This window comes from Citrus sinensis, chromosome 1, assembly GCF_022201045.2.
Source record: "Citrus sinensis cultivar Valencia sweet orange chromosome 1, DVS_A1.0, whole genome shotgun sequence".
NCBI classification, from domain to species: Eukaryota; Viridiplantae; Streptophyta; class Magnoliopsida; order Sapindales; family Rutaceae; genus Citrus; species Citrus sinensis.
Genome location: NC_068556.1, coordinates 4,841,548 through 4,856,830, shown reverse-complemented (window position 1 = coordinate 4,856,830; position 15,283 = coordinate 4,841,548). Strand labels below are relative to the sequence as shown.

At 33.1% G+C, this 15,283-nt stretch overlaps 3 protein-coding genes across 4 annotated transcripts; all 3 read left to right on the top strand.

The window, feature by feature from the left end:
• Nucleotides 1–4,823: 4,823 nt before the first annotated feature.
• LOC102620717 (NADH-cytochrome b5 reductase-like protein) lies at nucleotides 4,824–8,225 on the top strand. The gene is made up of 13 exons (XM_006475748.4): nucleotides 4,824–5,087; nucleotides 5,297–5,339; nucleotides 5,506–5,581; nucleotides 5,825–5,884; nucleotides 6,038–6,088; nucleotides 6,575–6,629; nucleotides 6,765–6,835; nucleotides 6,917–6,968; nucleotides 7,178–7,255; nucleotides 7,355–7,444; nucleotides 7,543–7,656; nucleotides 7,740–7,808; nucleotides 7,912–8,225. Exons 1-13 carry the CDS (start codon nucleotides 4,917–4,919, stop codon nucleotides 7,966–7,968), a joined length of 987 nt encoding a protein of 328 aa, XP_006475811.1. The 5' UTR covers nucleotides 4,824–4,916; the 3' UTR covers nucleotides 7,969–8,225.
• Nucleotides 8,226–9,628: 1,403 nt separating this feature from the next.
• Nucleotides 9,629–12,720, top strand: LOC102621006 (zinc finger CCCH domain-containing protein 34-like). 2 transcript variants are annotated; one of them, XM_006475750.3, is made up of 4 exons: nucleotides 9,629–9,731; nucleotides 9,836–9,918; nucleotides 10,323–10,433; nucleotides 10,841–12,720. In XM_006475750.3, the coding sequence occupies exons 2-4, from the start codon at nucleotides 9,847–9,849 to the stop codon at nucleotides 12,275–12,277; spliced, it is 1,620 nt and encodes a 539-aa protein (XP_006475813.1). In that variant the 5' UTR covers nucleotides 9,629–9,731; nucleotides 9,836–9,846; the 3' UTR covers nucleotides 12,278–12,720. The 2 variants fall into 2 exon arrangements, with proteins under 2 accessions (XP_006475813.1, XP_006475812.1); XM_006475749.3 differs by having other exon boundaries at nucleotides 9,692–9,918.
• A 1,804-nt stretch (nucleotides 12,721–14,524) lies between these two features.
• Nucleotides 14,525–14,878, top strand: LOC102621478 (uncharacterized protein At1g15400). Its single transcript, XM_006475751.2, has one exon. It carries the CDS (start codon nucleotides 14,525–14,527, stop codon nucleotides 14,876–14,878), a length of 354 nt encoding a protein of 117 aa, XP_006475814.1.
• Nucleotides 14,879–15,283: the final 405 nt, after the last annotated feature.

The window sequence follows — 15,283 nt, the reverse complement described above, 5'->3', positions numbered from 1 at the left end:
AAGACATGGCCGCTTAGATAAGTTACAGCCCTTGTGAAAAGTGGTTCATTACGCTATTACATCATTTTCAAAGAATAAAATAAAAAATAAAAAATTCCTACATACAATTATTATCATACCGAATATTTCAGAGCTAAGCCTCAAATGCATATATATCTATAAGTAATGACTATCATTAATAAAAGAAAAGACCTAATTTATATTATTACTGTGAGAGACGCAAATTACATTAAACATACCTTAACGTCTGTCTTAACAAAAACGGCAGTGTCTAAAACTTTGTATTAAAATAATTGTAAGGTGGGGTTGTTTGATGTTCCGATATTTTTATTTCCTAGCGTAGGGGTCGCTATTTGAATTATAAACAAAATAGACTAGCTGGTCAGTGGATGACAAATTCTATCCTCAATTTCCGTAACCCATCCGCTGTACTAAATTATTGAAAAGAAATGTTTCTTTCTTAGACAACGAAAAGGGCCAGCAGTCTATGGCACTACGACACGTACGCATGCATTTACAGGCAGTGTGACGACTTCAAATGTCTTTCTCAAATCGTCTTAATCATCGGGGCATCTAATCGAATTTGTCTTATTAAGCCGATGCAAAAATGATTAGTAACTCAACAAGAGATTAATTAGTGTGTAAATATCTTCAAGCAATGACTAGAAGGTCGGCTCAAGCCGTCTCATTAGACTTTCACAAGAAGAATTAATGTATTTTCTTTGCGTCTAAACTAATTTTCTTCCAGAGAAATGATGAATAATAATGAACCCCATCTCTAATGTCAAGTAGGTAACATAAATTATGTGGGAGAGGAACACCTAGGTTTATTGATAACTCTACCTCTACTGATATGAGATTTTTCCAACCAAAATATAACGTGGTTATTGGTGACTATCATATTGATAAACTGCTATCGATGCAACATGACAAATATTTTTACAAATTTACCAGAACTGAGATTTAAAAAAAAAACTAATAATAATAATCATAAGTCATTAAAAAAATTATATAACTCGTGAGGTGGAAGACTGATTATGGGTATCCATGGTTCGAACATCTGAAAAATGTTTTGATTTCAACTACCACTGCTATATCAGTTGGGAATTGGAATTCGGGATATCATAACATTGTTGTTATATCAATTTTTATCCAAAATGTTATAACTGAAATATTTATGGACTGCAAATTCTGGATCACTCATATTAAATAATAAGTAATTAATTCTCGTAATCTGATTATCTTAAAATCTATTTGTTATTTTGGTTAGACAACTATGAAAGCTATAACAGTAAAATGTTTGATATTTATGTATATCTATAATTGATCTTGTTTAGGATTTTGGATTTTGTTAAAGTTTAGAAAAAATATTAAGTCATATGGTTTAATAGTATAGTGCCTGATAAGTTTCCTAAACACTATAATGTTAAACCATATGACTAAATAGGTTTATCAGATTTTAACAAATTCAAAGATATATGCATGTGCCTGTAATTTTTAAGATATAGAGTTGGAGTGTCACAATAGTATCAAATACTTTTAAAACATTATAAAATAATTTTTCAGCAGCTTATAATATTGTAAAAATATTTGACACCATTGTGAAATCCTAAATTTACATTTTAAATAATATGGGCATCCTTATAAGAGAATGATTAATATGTATGTGTGTATATATATAGTCATTATCTAATAAGGGATGAACTAAAAAACCAAAAAGAAAAACACATAATCTAATATACTATATTTTGTCTTATGCTAGAGTGTTTATTTTTCTTATCTTTTAGGAGATCCTTTACTTTAAGGGATATTATCATTTTCCCACCAAAAGTATTCTGACACATCATGTCAGTATCACGGTTTGGTAAAACCATCAATTTACCACCAAACGTTTAAACTGTTAGCATTTTCCCACCATTCCGTTAAAACTCGGTTAATACGTAACAGAAAATTCATAAAAGGTTAATATTACCCTTGGAGCGTAAAAGACGATTTTGCCCTTTAAGAAGGAAGAACAGCAAATGATGATTTAATTACAAACTTCATAAAATGTTAATTACATGGTATTTTAAAAGGTCAATTTTACAAAATTCATAAAAGATAATTTTTGCCCTTTAAAAAGAAAGAACAACAAATGATGATTTAATTACAAAATTCATAAAATGTTAATTACATGGTTTTTTACGCTCCAGGGGTAAAATTAACCTTTTTTGAAATTTTCGTTACATATTAACTGAGTTTTAACGGAATGATGGGAAAATACTAACAATTTAAACGTTTGGTGGTAAATTGATGGTTTTACCAAACCGTAGTACTGACATGATGTGTGAAAATACTTTTGGTGGGAAAATGATAATATCCCTTACTTTAATAAAGGATGATATCCCTCATTGGAACATTATCTAATATATATAGTCATTCTCTTATGTAGTTGCCTTCATTTTTTTTTTCATATGAATATAATATTAAATCATAGAATTTAATAGAGTCAGTGCAGATACACTATTAAACCATATGGTTTAATAAGGTGTCAACATCTAAAAAAATGAGGACGCATGCATCTAGGATATATATATATATATATATATATATATATATATATATATATATATATATATATATATATATATATATATATATATATATAATCATTATCTAATATGAGATTTATCTAATATGGGACCCCTTTTTTTAAAGTAAATGATAAGCTAGAAGATAAGAAAAATATATATTCAAATGGAACATATTTTGTCCAATATAGTATATTAGAGTATGTACTTTTTTTTCTTTGAAGGAATTCTTACTTTAATAAAATATGGGATCCCTCATTGAAAATGTTATGTGTGCGTGCTTATATATATATATATACATATAGTCATTCTCTTATGCGGACACTCTCAAATTTTTTTTCACGCGGACATGCTATTAAGTCATATGGTCTAATATAGCTGGTGAGACACGTTATTAAACCACATGGTTTTGTAATTAAAAAATGATTCTATTAAATCATGTTGCTTAATAGTATGTCTGCATTGAAAAAAATGAAGATAGAGTTCAAAAAAGTCAAATCTTTGATGATTCCGCCTTACATGATTCAATTGCGAAAACTTCTGAATATGCATCCCATATGAACTGAATTATTTATGGTTAAAAAATTTCTTTTTAGTTGCTCTGGAACAATTAAGAGATTCTCTAGACGAAATATAGGGTTCTACTTTTGGCGGCAACATGTTGTGGGGTGGCGATCCCATGAATAGGGTTAAATTAATACGTTATAAGACGAAAGATTTCAATATCTATCTCATTGATATCACCAAAATCATAAGTATTCTACCAAATCCCATCGACCAAATCACTTTTTTCGAGAAATATAAGACATCTAAGTCATACAAGTAAATAGAAGACATAGAAGACATCTAAGTCATATAAGTAAAGAGATCTATTCATTGATCATAAAAAGAAAAAAAGGGAACGGTGGTTGGATTGATGATAAAATAGAATGTTGGGCCGCGAACAGTGATTTATGATAAAGAAAAATTATTCTTGATTCAGTTCTCCACCTTAACCTTAATGATAGAAAAAAGGATTGATAAAATTCTATCAAGTTTTGCTCATAATGTCATTTATCAAATAATGACTCTGATTATCAAATGATAGAATAATCAAGAACAATTTACTTACGATACTTACTTAACATTTATAAAAAGTATTTCATAAATTATGAGTTCAATACATATTATTTAGCAGAAAGACGAATTTTTCTTGCTCATTAACAGACAATCACTTATTCACAAACTTTTTTTTTTATTACACTTATTCACAAACTTAGTGTGGGGCTAATAGTTTTCATTGTAAGAATTTCTACATAATTAAATTCTATTAAAAGATTTGGTATTTTCAAAATGCGGGATACCAAATTGAGGCGACTAGATCAGCCCAATTGCAATTGAGCCCCACTTCAAAAGTGGACCTGCACGGCATGCCCAATAACATAGGACCCATGAATAGGGACCCACCTCAAGGAACGTTCCTCCATAATCTCTCAGAATCGATTCACGTGGCAATATAATACTGGCTAAGAGTAATGACATGTCATCCCACAGCCAATGGTCCCCCTCCACTTCAGTAGAATCAATTCCGTTAAACAGAAGTCGCCCGCAGCATATGTCATCTCCAATTCTCCCTAAAAATAGGGGAATTTCAAAAAGTGTAATTTTTAAAAACCTCTCCGCATGTTTAGGTTTGTTGTAAATAGATCTCTCCGGATGTTTAGATTTGTTGTAAATAGATAGTGAAAATTTATTTATTTATAAAAATTTTTTTACTGTCAGTTAATTTTAATATTGACCGTTAGTTGACTGTGTAAAGACAATATTACCCTTAACAATAGTTTCTAGACAGAAATAACTAAAAAAAAAAATTATTGACTATTTTATCCTTTTTAAATTATTGATATTTTGTTAAAGTTTCTACAAAAAAGATAAAATTAAAAACTTAAAAAATCATCTTTAAATTATTGATATTTCCTTAAAGTTCCTACAAGAAAGATAAAATTAAAAACTTGAAAATGAAATAGTCATAATCTTTACTTATGATATTATAAATTTTTAGAATTAAAAAAGATAAAATTATTAAAAAATAAAATTTGTACTTTTCGCGCCAATAATTTTAATTTTTTTTAGTTATGTCAATCTACAAACTATTATTAAGGATAATATTATATTTACACAATTAACTAACGATCAATGTTAAAATTAACTAACAATAGATAATTATTTACAAATAAATAAATTCTCACCGTCTGTACAACAAACCCAAACCCTATGTAGGTTTTAAACATTACCCATTTCAAAAACCCTCACACCAGGTTCAGTGGTATACTTTTCTTTGCTTTGCTTCTTCTCCAACATTAGAAAATGGCTACGACCTTCTTCAGAAGACTGGTTAAAGCTACTCCAATTGCATTCAACGAGGCATTTGGAGGGCAACCCAAGTCCGATTTCAACAAATTTCGATTTCCCTTTGGAGCAATCGCTGCTGTTGCTGGTGGAGTCTCCTATTACTGTTACTTTTCATCCCCAAATTTGGTAATTTCGCTTGAAAATCCCATTGGGTAGTCTTTTAATCTGACCGCTTATCAATGTGGACTACCAGAGTATTTGCTTTTTTTTTTTTGAGTTTAAGTATTAGTTTGTGAATTGTGCGGTGAGCTGAATATGTAGCTTTCTTTTGGACCAATGAGTGAGTTATGCTAAATAGTGAACCATATTTGTGACTTTTTTTTTTTTAATTATAGGTTCATCTAGATCAAATCAATGAAGAGACGGATCCAAAAATTGGTGAGTCTCTCTTCCCAAAATGTGTTATAGAATTGATTTAGATCTTTGATTGAGTGGTAAAGCTTTTGTCGATTGATTTAGTGAGGTGAACTTTTCTCTAGATGTTTCAATTTAAATATGAAGTTAATACACACTTGAGCTCAATGGATGTTTCATTTATTTTCAGCTCTCAATCCGGACAAGTGGATTGGATTTAAGTTGCAAGACACTGCAAGGGTAAGCCACAATAGTCATTTGTTCAGGTATATCTTCTTGGCTCAATTGTTTTTTTTTTTGTTTTGTACGGTAGTTGAATAGAACTCATTATTATCAACACAGTATGTTCATCTCAATGCTTTACTATCTGGGACCAGTCAGATCTTTGTAGGATTTGAGGAGTTCCTTGCATTATAATTCTTAAAGTGAATCCATTTGAATGTTACCATGTTTCCTCGGTAAATTTCATACTTTTCATTCAGAATTCTTTATTTTCTCAAAAATGGCAGGTTTTCATTTGATCCATCTGCCAAGTTGGGTTTGGATGTTGCTTCATGCATCCTTACAAGGTATGTTCCGCTGTTTATATTGATGGTGCTTGGTGTTGAACTGCAAAGGATTTTCTAGAAGAATTTGAGTTTCAGAATTCAGAGGGGGTGCTGGATAGGAGTTAAATGGAGTTTGCCTTTGCAATCATTGCTTATGTTTTGTTATAATTGCAGGGCTCCATTAGGACAAGATGCTGAAGGAAATACAAAATATGTTGTACGGCCGTAAGTCTTCCTGTCAATTTTTTTTTTTTTTTGAATTCATTTTTTCTATTTGTGGCACTTGTTTATTGATTTTGATACTTGTTTGCTTTCAACTATATGTATATTAATTTTATATGTTGCGTGGGGCTGCCTGAAGTTGTTGTAAAATAGATGAATTGCCTTGGCCAAGTCAATATTAATTAAAATTTATCTGTATTCTTACTCAAGTTGTATTCATCTCTCTCCTTCTTGCCACATCTACTTATGTTAAAAGTGGTCGAAGCAACTGACTTAGGATCCTCTATGGCTTCAATACCTGGGAAAACATGTTACGGAATACCATATATTCGGCTGTGCTTATTCTGAAATGACTAATGGTGTTCCTTAATATATTTATGGTTTCTATTAGCATTGCCCATGCAGAACTTGTTCCACCAATCTGTATGATTTATATATTTATTTGACTTGATAAGAACCTTCTTCAATTTTGGGGACTTCTTTGTTCAGGTATACTCCTATATCAGATACAGAAGCTAAGGGACACTTTGACTTGTTAATTAAGGTTTGTTGTTAAAAATGCATGTTTTCTCATTAATTTATTCAGCTTATTTCTTTTAGATGTCCTTGCGTCGTTGCACCATTAATGTAATGCTCCTCTACAAATGGCTTTTGTTCATTCCTTCGAGAATTCATGCAGGTTTATCCTGAGGGTAAAATGAGTCAGCATTTTGCTAGCTTAAAACCAGGGGATGTAGTTGAAGTGAAAGGGTAGGTTATTCTCATTCACAGGTATCTGCTGAGCTTACGCTTTACACTGTTTTCATGTTCAAGTGCATTTATTTATTGCAGACCCATTGAAAAGCTCCGATACTCTCCCAATATGAAGAAACACATTGGCATGGTAAGAGATAGTATCTAGATGCTAAATTTGATTTGTCAAGGTCAAAGTAACAGACAATTGATTTATAAAGCACAAATGCTTTTCTTGTAATGACAATTCGGTATAAGGCTGCGTGAAATTTTTGTTCCTCTTACCCATGCCATCCACTAAGTGTGTCATAATGTAAATTGTCAAAAGTCATCTGCATGACTGTGTTTTTCTTCTTCCAGATAGCTGGTGGCACAGGTATAACTCCTATGCTTCAGGTAATTGAGGCTATACTGAAGAATCCAGATGACAACACTCAGGTAACATACATTTTATTTATCATTTTTAACTAAAAAGAAAGTTCTTGACTAAAACTTTCTGCTCTATTTGACATTTTATGGGGGCCTCCATGTCAACAGGTGTCACTGCTGTATGGCAATATATCCCCAGATGATATATTACTCAAACAGAAGCTTGACATACTAGCAGCTAGCCATCCAAATTTGAAGGTACAAACTGCTTCTGATGAAAGTTTTGCAGTAGTAGTTACAAATAGATAACTTTGAATTAGTCTTATTTATTTAATTCTTTGGGATAAAAACGTCAGGTGTTCTACACTGTAGACAATCCAACAAAGAATTGGAAAGGAGGCGTAGGATACATCTCTAAGGATACGGCCCTAAAAGGCTTGCCAAGCCCCAGTGATGATGCTCTTATCCTGGTAAGTGGGTCGCGTTGTTTTGCATCTCAAATTCAGAGATTTAACTCACTTTGAACATTGATCACCTCTTTGTGCTTATTTAGGTATGCGGACCCCCTGGAATGATGAAACATGTATCTGGTGAAAAGGCTAAAGACTATTCACAAGGAGAGGTATGGAAAATGCATGTTGGGGTTTTCCATTGGTGGTGAAGAATGAATTAAAAAAAAAAAAATTGTTCCTGTGTTAATCTGCTTATTGACTGTTTTGTTGCAGCTTTCTGGGATACTCAAAGATCTAGGATACACTGAGCAAATGGTTTACAAATTTTGATGGATGGAGGGACATTATAGAAGCAGCTGCGACATCCTATGTTTTTTCAGCCAAAATTTTGTGTAATAAAATTGATCTTGAATAACGTTGTCGAAATGGACATAAATCCTCCCAAGATATCAAATAATACGGGATGAATGGTACAGAATGCAAAAGAAACCTTTTGATGATGAGAGAAACTACACTTTTCTGGATTTCATTCTGTAAGAAGCTTACAGTTTCTTAGTAAATGGCAACGCCTAGCTTTTCCACGGGAATTTTGCATTTGTACGATATGTTTGGTTGTGTAAAAGAATTGCTTTACTGACTTCATCTTCATCTTCTTAATTATTATTGTTATTATAATCGAGCTCTTTAATTAAACTTGTCATTTTTCTTAGATGAATCTGAGAGGCCATCGAATAAACAAAATGAACCACAAAGTGGTGCAAGATTGTTCAATGGTATAGTTTGGAAGGGTTAAGTTTGGATTATTTTCGTGAATTGATTATTTTTAAATTATTTTTTTTTATTTTTAAAAATCTTAATTTATTTTTTATTTTTGTTCAGAAGATTAAAAAAAATTATCAAGTCACTATCATTTTTTTTCTTATCTTTTGAATAAAAATGAGGTAACTTTTAATTTTTTAAAATGAGAGATAATTTAAAGATAATTAATTCATAAGAGAATAATCTAAAATTTATCATTTCAAGAAGTTGATACAAGGGCAACAAGCACAATCAAAACTTGTTGATTCTTTAATGTTTTTCAATTTAATTGCTAAATAGAGGAAGAAAAGAGATTATAATTGGAGAGAAAGAGGAAGAAGAATAAGAATTATGCAGTACACTAAGAATGAATTAAGGGTAACTTTGACAGAACAATAACTCTAATTAATTAATGAAGTTTTTTTAGAAGATTGGTAAAGCTACGTAATATTTTTATTAAAATTATTATTTAAAAATTATATTTATTACACACTATAATTAATAATTTTTTTAATAATAAGAGAAATTATCCACCGTCCATCCATTTTTTCACCGTTTTATAAAAATACACAATTTTTTTTTACAGTGTTCCACTTGAAGTTACATTTTTTTCATTGGTTTACTTTCGTTGTAATACCGTTAGAACTTTACTAACATCATATGGGTAAAATTATTATTTCACAATGATAGAGTGGTGGAAAAGTGTAAAATAATATAACTTTAAGTGGAGTTCAGCAAAAAAAAAATTAATAATTTTGTATTTTAAAAAATATGAAAAAAATAAGTGGTTGGTAGATAATTTATCTTTTATATTTGAGAGTAAAAAAGTTATTTATACAATATTCTATTAGTTGTTTTAACTATCTCCAAATAGAAGTAAAAAAGTAAAAAAAAAAAAAAACGTAACTTCAGGTGAATTCGAACGAAAAAAAGAAAAATTATATATTTTAAACAAATTAGAAAAAACAAGCGCACGCTGATAATTTCTCTGATAACAATAGATTAAAAGTTACGGATAATTTTTATATTTGAGAATAAAAAAATTATTTATATAATATTCTATTAGTTGTTTTAACTATCTCCAAATAGAAGTAGAAAAGTAAAAAAAAAAAAAATTGTAGCTTCAGCTGAATTCGAGCGAAAAAAAAAAGAAGAATTATATATTTTTTAAAAAATTAAAAAAACGAGCGCACGCGGATAATTTCTCTGATAACAATAGATTAAAAGTTACGGCACGCGGGCCATGATCTGTTTTGACGATCGCCGAGTTACCAACTAATGATACCTTCGCCAATGTAAGTAAAAATTTCGAACAGTGATCTCGTCTCACGGAAGCTCCTTGATCACTCTCTCTCTCTCGCTCTGAGTCTCGCTTTTTTTCTTCTTTTTTTGCTTGCAGCAAAATTGAAAATGGAAGAAGAACTTCAAAAGCGTAACACAGATTGCGTATATTTCCTCGCTTCTCCTCTCACATGCAAGAAGGTGAAGTTTCGTCATCGTAATCATCGATTATGAGCTAACTAACTAATCTTCTTGTTAATTTCCATTAATCGTCTTCTGGTTTTGTTTTGTTTTCCAAACGCAAGAAATGGAAAATGATCTTACTTTTGGCTTCCATCACTGTTCTACAACCTGCCACTCTTGAAATTAACCCTACATTTTGACGATCTTTCTTACTCTAGCCTTTGATTTTAATATTTTGCTTGATCTAGCGTTAATTTATGAATGTGATAATAATACTGCGATAATTACATTGTTCTATTGTTGTTTCCATTCCAACTGAACAGTGCTCTCTTTGCTTACTCTATAAAGCTAAATTCTACGATTTCTTTTGATACGTTGAGTAATTGAGTTTGTTGTTCTGTGTTTCTTGCGCTTCTTTTCAGGGGCTTGATTGTGAATATCGTCACAATGAAATTGCCAGGCTCAACCCCAGGGATTGCTGGTACTGGTTGGCTGGTAACTGTATCAATCCCAGATGTGGTTTCAGACATCCTGTAAGCGCATAAATATATTAAATTCTTTGCTTCTACCTAATGTTTGATTAGCGCATTGGAGCTTCACATTAGTTGCTTGCTGTAAACATTTCAGTTTGCTTTCAGACATTTTGTTATTGGTATTTTTCTTCCATGTTTAATAATTAGTTTGTACTCTAACAATGGTTCAGAAAATTGTGATTGGTTGTATGCTAGAAACCTTTATTATTCATTAGTAGGTTAGACAATTAATACCTTCTTTCGCAATGATACATTGCCTTTCAGGTGTCATGAAAACTTCTTTGCGGCAAACTTTTATGTTCCTTAGTTATGAATTATTTTCTGATTGGTGGCTGTGTTTTTTAAACTGTTAATGTTATCATCAATGTCAATGAGTCCGGTAATAAATTTGTTTGTTGTTTTCACAGCCATTGGATGCGCATGTGACTGAAGCACCATCAGAATCCGTTTCATTGCCATGTCAATCTTCTATACCAGTGAACAAGACTAGCATTCCATGTTATTTTTACTTCAATGGATTCTGCAGCAGAGGAGATAGATGCTCCTTTTTGCATGGCCCTGATGGTATTGCACCCAATGGGAAATCTTCAAAATCGGCTTCTGCAGTTACTGATGCCCTTCTATCAGAAAATAAGACATCTGCAGGAGATGGCACTGGGTCACCACCAACAGAAATACGTCCCAATCCATCTGAAGCTCCGTTAAAACTAGCAGTGGATGTGAGAGTCCAGCCCAAGGGTCACCTACTGCAATCAGCACCCAAAAGAATCCCAGAGAGACGTGCCTCCCCTCAGATATCTCTATCTGAGGGTGAAACTGTGGCCGTTGTCAAGTCAGATTCCATGGTAGCAGCAGAAGGCTTTATGAAAACTAAATCTCATCTATATACAGATTGGAGCTCTGATGAGCATGCGGATGACCATGTTGAACCTGAGGAGCGACTGGAATCATCCCCAGGATTTGATGTTCTTGTGGATAATGAAAATAGAGCGGAGAATTTGGGTTTTGAGGATGATTCAGAGTACTTACTTGCTACTAATAGGGAGCACAGAGAGCTGAATGGTCATTTCTTGGGTTATGATTTTGAAGGTCCGATTGAGTATGACCCTATGTATCCAGAATCAGAACCACATGAAGGCGAGACATACAATGTTCATTATTATTTGGATAATGAGCATATTCTAGATAAGGTCAGAGAATACCCTGGCCGTGCAAGAGAGAGGATATTGGATTCAATGTTGTCTCGAAAGAGAAAACTCTTCCCAATGAAAGTCTCTGTAGATGACTGTAATGCAGATCTTCGAGATTATCTGAGGAAACGCAGGGTAGTTGATGGTCATTCAATTGTTCATTCAACCAGAAGGCATGAATCATCTCGTTTGATGGGTCGAATCCAGGGAAGGCACCGAGGTCTGCTGTTGCATGGTAGGTTGGCATCAGAATTTGGAAAGAACTATATTGAGTCACATGGACACAAGGGAACTCTTCCAAATGGTGCCAACCAGCATGGGTGGGCTAGGCATTCAAAATCTAATATACTTAGGCAGCATCATAAAGGAAAAAGGCTGCTTAAAAGGAAGTCTCATTTATCTGCCATCTCGAGGAAACCATTTTCAAGTGAGAGAAGATCTAGTCAGACTGAGACTGCATTTACAGGACCCAAGTCCCTTGCTGAGATTAGAGAAGAGAAGAAAAAGGCTGAAGAATCTGGTGGTCACTTTGGGAAAGTGGGACATTTAAGCCGAACATTGACAGACTTCCAGGGACCAAAACCTCTGAGTGAAATACTCAAGGAAAAGAGGAGGCCAGGTACTGTGAGTGATGCAGATACTTGGAGCTGTTGAAAAATGGGGCCAAACGAATTGCCATTTAGAAGGTGATAAATTTTGCAGAGAATGATGATGAAAAAGAATTTTACTTGACTTGAGACGAACTTTTAGCACATCTTATGATCCTTTAATATGCTGCGATCCATTTAGTGATGAAGATAATGATTAGTGTTTAGCGAGGACCTCGGGAGAAGTAGTTCCCAGATCTGTTGGTTACTGAACGAGAATCTTATCCTAGGAAACAGCAATTGGCAGGTGTCTGCCTCAAGCCGTCTGTAAGAAACCTTATTAACATTGTTAATATCTTGAGCTTGTCTCATTTTTCATGTATATAGGTGCACATACTGGTCACTGCGTTTGGGATGACAATTTCAAGCAGAGATCTCTTATCTCTGCATAACAATGATCGATTTCTCAGGACTTTGAGAAGGTTTTCTGTTTGCCTTTCATTTCTGTTACTTGTAAGGGTATTGAGCCTTCCTTAACTGCCACACTCTTTTCATTGCTCCCGCGTGATTATGGACCAGATGGTTTAAAGTTTCAACTCTAATATGAAAGTACCGCCCTCTGTTAACCATTATTCAATGAAAACCAAGCTGAGGACCTCCAAAGCCATTAGTGTATTCTTGTTAGCTCGTAGGCATTTGACTTTGTCATTGCATGTTGCCTCAGCTCCTTAGCTGGTTACTATCGTCAATGGGATATTTTAAGCAAAATTTAATTAGCTAAGCAGTTTTGGATTACAACTTAGTGTTTTATATTCCGATGACCGTGTGGTGCTAATTCTTTTGCTGATTGAGAGGAAGTAGTCAAACCCGTGATCGAGAATTACCGAGATGATGGCGGTTAAAATAAGCCAGTTGCAAGATAATCAAATTTTAATCACGTAATTAACACAGCAAGAACAGTTCTATTCTACCATGCCTTATCATTTTCGTGTCTCTTGGGGGTAGACAAGGGTCAAATGCCTGATAAATTATCTTAATTTGAGGTTTGTCTGATGTTGGGTTGATTAGAACAGTAGAGAGTTATGATTCGTGCATGGTCTGGGGAAACCAACAAACGTTGTTAATTATTGACTTTCTTAGCCGATCACAAATTTTTTCATTTGTTTAAAGGGGTAGATTTCCACTTTATAAAGTAATCTCACTAACAAACTCAATCTAAAATTTAGACAATTACATGGCATAATTCAATAAAGATTGAATATATAAAATTTGGTAAATATAATTATAAGAGTGATTTATGATTTTTTTTAATTTTTTTTAAAATTTTTTTTAAATTTTTAATTATAACTTAATAACAATCCAATTCTGTCGTCACCAACGTAACGAGGTTTGCAACCCAAACCTCTTTTTACCACTCAGAAACGTTCTATAAATTGAGCTAACTACCTCATTTTTAAACTGAATTAAGCGACAGTTATGTATTATTGTGTCTTACAAATTATAAATAAAGTTTTGTGACCATGATATAACAACCATGAGGCACATGAGATTAAATTTCCGATGCACATACACTATATTCTCAAACCATCAAGGGGTTATTAAGTTATAACAAACAAAAAAAGAAAATTATGAGTACATGATAACAAACAATTTTTACAGAAAACTTCCTCTGTTAATCAGTTTTTAACATTAATTTTAACAGAATTTTCAAACAAGGCCTAAACCACTGCATTACCATCCAATGATTATCACAGAAGGTTTCTTCTTTTTTTCTCTCTCTCTCTCTCTCTCTCCTCGTTAAGTATCATAATCCTTTGAGACATTATGTATATGCGACAGCCATAAATTAAAATTTGGCTGCGAAGACCAAAACTACTGAGCTTGGAAACACATTTACAAATCATGATCAGGACGGCTTTCTGTTCTGGTCTTTGGTTAGGTATGATCCCTAAGATATTGACAAAATAGAGGTGATAATATTCAAAATTACTATTACCTCCAATTAATAACAAGACATCAAATCAAAGAGGATGATGACGAATTTAATTATTATTTTTTGCATGCTTTAACATGTAAGATTCCAATTTATGAATTATTTTTCATATTCCTCATTTGTCATTTCCTCCCCCCCCCCCCCCCCCCCCCCTCTTCTTCCTTTTAGTTGAAGTTATAAACATTCAAAGCACCATAATTTGTTCGACTCCACAAATTTGCATCTCCTCCAAATCCAAATTCAAATAAAGGGAAACCCCGTAATAGTAAGCCAGGCAGAGAGAACCAAGCAGCCGATCGAGCTGATAATAATATATATATAATGGAAGGTTTATCGAGGTCTACGACGTCGTTTAGGAGACAAGGCTCTTCAGGATTGGTATGGGATGACAAGTTCTTATCCGGAGACTTGAACCGTCTCAAGAAAAATAAAGAAGCCGGTGATCGTATCAATAAACCGAAGGCCGCCGCGGTAATGATGCAACGGAGCCGATCAGAAGGCGGCGGCGGAGGAGGAGGAGGAGTAGGCCGCATGCACCGGGCGTTGAAGGAGCCGCCGTCCGCCTTGGACCCACCTTCTCCTAAACTCTACGGTTGTGGCTTCTGTGGATTCTTTGGCAAACCAGCTGCTGCCCATAAACTAAAATCCCATAAGCGTAAGTCTACTAGGTCATAATGTTTTTTTTCAATTTTTGTAACATAATTATTACATGAGTGTCCCCTTAAATGTTTTTTTTTTTTTTTCCTTTTTTGGGTTTTATCTACATAATGTATTGTATTGGATATATATGTTGTAGTATATCAAGAACTAGAGAACTAAAAAGATTTGTGTTTGGTTTCTTTTCTTTCCATTATTCATGGATTCATTAATGCCTGATTCTTCTTTGGTTCTCTCAAAATCTTATGTGATTTATTTTCGTGTTAAGTAAGCTTGATTATTTGCACGTGGCATATTTATAATACACATATATCACTGTGAATTTCCTTTTCTGCAAACCCTAAACCCCCAGCCATTTTCTCGAGAAAATTCCATTTGTTGACCATGTATTTGATGTATGTATTTGATCATGAGATGCAATAA

Bases quoted from the DNA above. Each gene is read 5' to 3' on its own strand.
- LOC102620717 (XM_006475748.4), top strand. From the start codon at position 4,917: ATGGCTACGACCTTCTTCAGAAGACTGGTTAAAGCTACTCCAATTGCA. The intron at 5,340-5,505 runs GTGAGTCTCTCT...ATTTATTTTCAG, and splicing joins AGAGACGGATCCAAAAATTG to CTCTCAATCCGGACAAGTGG. The intron at 6,969-7,177 runs GTAAGAGATAGT...TTCTTCTTCCAG, and splicing joins TGAAGAAACACATTGGCATG to ATAGCTGGTGGCACAGGTAT.
- LOC102621006 (XM_006475750.3), top strand. From the start codon at position 9,847: ATGGAAGAAGAACTTCAAAAGCGTAACACAGATTGCGTATATTTCCTC. The intron at 9,919-10,322 runs GTGAAGTTTCGT...GCTTCTTTTCAG, and splicing joins CTCCTCTCACATGCAAGAAG to GGGCTTGATTGTGAATATCG. The intron at 10,434-10,840 runs GTAAGCGCATAA...TTGTTTTCACAG, and splicing joins GATGTGGTTTCAGACATCCT to CCATTGGATGCGCATGTGAC.
- LOC102621478 (XM_006475751.2), top strand. From the start codon at position 14,525: ATGGAAGGTTTATCGAGGTCTACGACGTCGTTTAGGAGACAAGGCTCT.